Source organism: Phyllostomus hastatus, unplaced genomic scaffold, assembly GCF_019186645.2.
Source record: "Phyllostomus hastatus isolate PE091 unplaced genomic scaffold, TTU_PhHast_1.1 phas_scaffold_501, whole genome shotgun sequence".
NCBI lineage: Eukaryota > Metazoa > Chordata > Mammalia > Chiroptera > Phyllostomidae > Phyllostomus > Phyllostomus hastatus.
In genome coordinates this window covers 20,769,468-20,775,467 of record NW_025334033.1, presented here as the reverse complement: position 1 = coordinate 20,775,467, position 6,000 = coordinate 20,769,468, and the positions used below count along the sequence as shown (strand labels likewise).

The 6,000-nt window shown below is 40.5% G+C and overlaps 1 protein-coding gene across 2 annotated transcripts in view; it reads left to right on the top strand.

The window, feature by feature from the left end:
* Positions 1-3,635: 3,635 nt before the first annotated feature.
* DNAAF4 (dynein axonemal assembly factor 4) overlaps positions 3,636-6,000 on the top strand; it is a 39,229-nt gene continuing 36,864 nt past the window's right edge. For both annotated transcript variants that reach the window (XM_045823237.1, XM_045823236.1), the window contains exons 1-3: positions 3,636-3,758; positions 4,123-4,270; positions 5,445-5,578. In XM_045823237.1, coding sequence (XP_045679193.1) covers positions 3,636-3,758; positions 4,123-4,270; positions 5,445-5,578 — 405 coding nt within the window. The remainder of the gene's footprint in view (positions 3,759-4,122; positions 4,271-5,444; positions 5,579-6,000) is intronic.

Genomic DNA, 6,000 nt, shown 5'->3' with positions numbered 1-6,000 from the left:
GGATCCTGTGAGTCTCTCCAACTAATTCTCTTGTGAGGCTGGGAGTTTCTCCCACCACCGCGACCCCCACAGGTTTTTACTGCCAGAGGTTTTGAGGCTTTATTTCCCTGCACTAGAACCTTGGGTTGCATGCTGTGTGTTGCTCCCTAGTTCTTCCTCCTGGTTTATCTGCACACAAACTTGGGACCACCCGGTCTGCCAGCTGCCGCCTTGCCTATCTGGGCCTCCAGCCACCACCTTGCTGTGCATCCTCTCTGCCCTGGCTGCCCATCTCTGCCCCTCCTACCATTCTGAATGAATGTTTCTTCTTTAGTTCCTTCGTTTTCAGACTCCCACAGAGTTCAGTTTGTCAGTTCTGGTTCTTTTTTTTTTTTCTTGTTCTTCTTTTGGTTGTGCGAGAAGGTAAAGTGTATCTACCTATGCCTCCATCTTGCCCCAAGTCCAATAAAGAGAGAATCTTAAAAGCCACAAGGGAAAGGTAGTGAGTACCTACAAAGGAGTTCCCATAAGACTATCAGCTGATTTCTCAAAAGAAACTTTGCAGGCAAGAAGGGACTGGCAAGAACTATACAAAGTGATGAAAAGCACGGGCCTACAAACCAAGATTATTCTATCCATCAAAGCTATTCTATCCATCAAAGCTATTGAAGGACAAAGTGTTTCCCAGACAAGGTAAAACTAAAGGAGTTCATCATCACTGAGCCCTTATTATATGAAATGTTGAAGGTACTTATTTAGGAAAAAGATCAAAACTATGAACATTAAAATGAAAACAAATAACTATCAACAACTGAATCTAAAAAACAAGAACAAACTAAGCAAATAACTATAACAGCAATAGAATCATAGATATGGAGATCATTTGGTGGTTTATCAGCTGGCAAGAGGAAGAGGCGAATGGGGGGAAAGGTATAGGGATTTAGAAGCATAATTGGGTGGGTACAGAATAGACAGGTGGATGTTAAGAACAATATAGACAATGGAGAAGCCAAAGAACTTACATGTACAATCCATGGATGTGAACTAAGGGTGTGGTGATCATACAAGGGAAGCAGGGAACCTGTCAGATGGGAGCAATGGGGGAAAAGCTGGGACAACTATAACAGGATAATCAATAGAATACACTTAAAAGATAAAGAGAGAATCTTAAAATCAGCAAGAGAAAAGCAGTTTGTTGCCTACGGGGGAGTTCCCATAAGTCTGTCAGTTGATTTCTCAAAAGAAACTTCGCAGGCTAGGAGGGACTGGCAAGAAATATTCAAAGCTGTGAAAAGCAGGACCTACAGTCAAGATTACTCTACTCAGCAAATCTATTATTTAGAATTGTAGGGAAGATAAAGAGCTTCCCAGACAAGAAAAAACTAAAGGAGTTCAACAACTATTATTATATGCAATATAATAATGGGACTTTATTTAAGACCCATTAAAGGGACTTATTTAAGAAAAAGAAGATCAAAACCATGAACAATAAAATGGCAAAAATACATATCTATCAACAATTGAATCTAAAAAACAAACTAAGTAAGCAAGAAGAACAGGGACAGAATCATGGATACAGAGAGGGTTTTGATGGTTGCCAGATGGGAGGGGGTTGAGGAGGAATGGATGAAGAGGTGAGCCGATTGTAAGTACAAATAGGTAGTTACAGAATAGCCATGAGGATGTAAAGTACAGTGTAGGAAATGGAGTAGCCAAGGAACTTATACACAGGACCCACGGACATGAACAATATTGTGGGGATTACCTGAGGGAATGTGGGTTGCTGGGTGAAGAGGGCCAAGGGGTGAAAATCAGGACAACTGTTAATAGCATAATCAATAAAGTATATTTTTAAAAAAGACTTTATAATTGAATTAGTTTCAAAGCTTGTGAAACACTTTTTAGTTTAGTAAGTCATGAAACAGTGTATAAATTAATGATGTTTAAATTAACAGTTGATGTAATGATTCAGTAATAAAACTGATCAGGTTTTTTTCCCTTTTAAAAAAATTGTTTTTCAAGTACAGTTTTCTGCCTTTTCCCCCCATCCCTCCTCAAAAGGGGAGGAGATTTTAATTTTTTTCTTAAATTAATTCATTCAGAGTGTAAAAGCTTAATAACACTATGGTAGTCAGAAGAACAATTTCACCTTGAAGGTATGTATGTTCTTAACAAAGTGATTCATAATGTATTTTCCTGAAACTCCCAACTGGCATACAGTATTCTTATTATCTTTCATATATATTGTATTACGTGTGTTTTTATATAGTGGGAGAACATAGACTTGAAATTTTTATGTAAAAGGAATACATAAACCCTGTGTTTTGAAGATAATGCACAGTTTGAAATAAAATGGTAAAAGTAGAACTAGAATTAAAGGGTTGGAGGGAGGGAATGCCAAAACAAACAAGCAAACAAACAAACAACCATAAAGAAAGAACCGGTGGATTGATTGATTCACAGATTTCTGCACTTAGGCAGACAAGGGAAAAGAAGTCTAAGGTGGCTGCAGTGTTGAAAGTTACAGAACCTTGAGATGATGAACCACTGACAAATTTGGGTAAGGTAGTGAGGGGGTGGCCTGCTTAAAGGAAAAGATGTTTGTTTTTTTCCTCCCCAGTCTGTTGCTTCAAAACTTTTTTCAAGAAATTTTTCGGGACCTTTGAAATTTGTGTAATGGGCCCCCAAAGTGAGAAGTTTAAAATCCAAAGCCCTAGATGGCCAATTTTCTTAAAAAATTTTTAGTTAATTTTCCTTAATTAGGTAGCAAGTGCCCAATTTTCGTGTAAATTCACTGTTTTTAACATCAAATTCCAGTAATTTATAAATCTGATTTAGAGAAAACAGCCCGGGGAATAAACACTGGAATGAGAGAGATCAGGATCTTCATCGCGGTTCTGCCAGTAATCTGTGGCAATAGGGTTCTAGATTCCTTAAATATGTCGAATGACTATATGATCCTTAAGTCTCCTGCCTCCGCTGATCTTTAAGTTTCCTTCCTTAAGCAACAGTAAAACGTATCCGTGTGAATTCAACTTATCCTACAGGTGAGTTGTGGCAAGCATTTGTCAGGTGAGTCATAGGATCTTTTCTCCCCACCTCTCACACAATAGAGTGAACCCTACTTACAAGCTTTTTTGGTGGCCGTTAAATTATAGGATATGAAGAACTACAATAGTACAGATAAGATCCCGGGCCAGGATACGTGCAAAGCAGGAACACCAAAGGGTGCTAACTCTTCCAGCCTCCATCAGAACCAACTAAAGGCCAGAGCTTCAACGGCGCGTGGGCTTCGCACCTGCTTCTGGAGGGTCACGCTTTCCTACCCAGTAAGCCCATATTCTTGTTTGCATTCTCAGACGGGAAGATCTTTACTTGCCTAAACGAATGTGGGCCTAGTTTTCGGAGACATGCTCAGACTTTGCGGAAGTACTAAGACCCTAAGAAGTGGTCTAAAGACTCCTCCAACAGGCCCAAGCAGCGAGGAGCGGAATCCGCCTGGGGTCGCAGAGGCGGCCAGGCCTTCTCTGGGAACACCGGGTGCCTGGGTCCCGCCTGACCCGGAAGGGCTGGAACCTGGTAACCCCGGCTTCCCTAGCAACCAAGCTCGCGCCAGTGCTATCCGGCTGCACCAGCCGCAGGGTCTGCCTCCCAGGATGCCCCTGCAGGTGAGGGATTACAGCTGGCAGCAGACGAAGACTGCGGTCTTTATCTCTGTGCCCCTCCGGGGTGTCTGCATTAGAGAAGCGGACGTGTTCTGCACGGAAAACTATCTGAAGGTAGGAACGCGAGTCGTGCTTGCCGGGTCCCCGGGGCTGCGGTCCGAAGCTTCTGCGAGTGCGCCCAGGTGTTCGCGAACGGACGCGTCCTTCCACAGAAACGTCCTAAAACCTTAGTGCTATTGAAAGCGACAACAAACGAATCCGTACAGGTGATACCTCATCTGCAAGCAGCTGTTATCAAATCAGAGATTGTTTTTTATCCAGGGCTCCCTACATATATCTTGCTGATCTTTCACGATCTGGAATAAATTTATAGTAGGCATTTAAGGAAATGATTTTGACTTCTATCACTAATTTCTTAACGGCTGTGTTTTTAATTACTGTAACTAAATTAACCTTCGTTTCTCCCCCTTCTGAATAGGTCAACTTTGCTCCATTTTTATTTGAGGTGTTTCTCTATGCTCCCATAGACGACGAGAACAGCAAAGCCAAGATTGGAAATGACACTATTGTTTTCACCTTACATAAAAAAGAAGCGGTCATGTGGGAGACCCTTTCTGTGTCAGGTGGTAAGTTTTTTTAAAAAAGATTTTATTTATTTATTTTTAGTGAGGGGAGGGGAGAGAAAAAGAGAGGGAGAGAAACATCATGTGGTTGTCTCTCTTGCACCCTTTTCTGGGGACCTGGCCTGCAACCCAGGCACGTGCCCTGACTGGGAATCCAGCTAGGGAGTCTGGTTTGCAGGTGGCACTCAATCCTTGGAGTCACACCAGCCAAAATCAAATTTATTTTTTAATATTCGTGTTTTAATATGATTAGTTTTCTTTATAATTCTATGTATTTTATTTCATGCATTTGAAAACATTTATGGCTTTATTCTGCCAAGGGGTCAACATTTATGGCTTTTTTCTGCCAAGGGGTCAGATGCACTAAAAAGTTTAAGAACCCCTGCCTAGGACCTGATTCATCCCTGCCCCCCCACCCCCCAGACCTTACTCTCCTCCTCCTCACCCTCCCCACACCAAGTTTTCTCTCCTCCTGTTTTTTTCTCCCCTCAAAGTCTAGATCCCTTCCTGATTCCTCTTTCCCTAAGATAATTTACATCCTCCCTAATGAATCACAGCCTGTGTATAAAACATTTAGTCACTGAATATAAATTGGATCATAGCCTGTGTGTAAAACATTGAGTCACTGGATATAAAAATAATTGTGAATGGTAAAATTCTATATATAACAAGTCATGTTACTTTATAATTTTTGCTAGGGCTGGCCCTATACTCTTCATATGTATAAATTACCTTTTAAGTTTGTGAAGGTGATTGATCATACCAGATAGTCTCAACCCATTTTCTTTTCTAAACCCTGTAGTGATGATTTATTGTGATCAGGTTTATAAGCAAATAACTCTGCTTTCTCAACAGAGGAGGATATATGTTTTGTCTTTCCCCTCATCTTGTCTCCTCCCTCTGCTTCCTTCTCTTTCTCCCCCCCCCTCTCGGTTCTCCCATCCCCCCCATTTCCCCTTTTGTTTACCCCCTCTTATTCTGTAGTAATTACTATACAGTCACTTGCTTACATTTTAATGTTAGCTTCTTGGCCAGTTTAATACTGAGAAATGTTTTCATTTCTCCATATGAAGTTGGGTTCAAAAATATCTCATCCTCGTTCATAATATTAAGCAGTTTTCTCCTAGTAAAACAAATTTATCATAATCCTAATTTAGTGATATTCTTTATGTTTTAGTTGACAAAGAAATGATGCAAAAAATAAGGGAGAAATCTGTTTTACAAGCACAAGAAAAAGCAAAAGAAGCTATAGAAGCAAAAGCTGCAACAAGGCGTGAAGATCAAAAATATGCACTAAATGTCATGATGAAGGTAAATTGCACATTGATAGAAAAATCTTCTGATTAAAGAGATGATAATAAACTATGTAAGGATAATTAGTTCCAACCTCACCTTTTTGTTCATACTTTGGTTATAGGACTTACTACGTTATAGAGACTATCTACTAATTACATGTGTTCCTGAAAATCTTTTTTTAAAAGATTTTATTTATTTATTTTTAGAGAGAGTGGAAGGGGTGGAGAAAGAGAGGGAGAGAACCATCAGTATGTGGTTGCCTTTCACATAGCTCCAACTGGGGACCTGGCCCACAACTCAGGCATGTGCCCTGACTGGGAATTGAACCAGCAACCCTTTGGTTTGCAGCCTGTGCTCAATCCACTGAGCTACACCAGCCAAGGCAGAAAATCTTTTTTTTCAACGATTTTATTTATTTCTTTTTAGAGAGAAGGTAA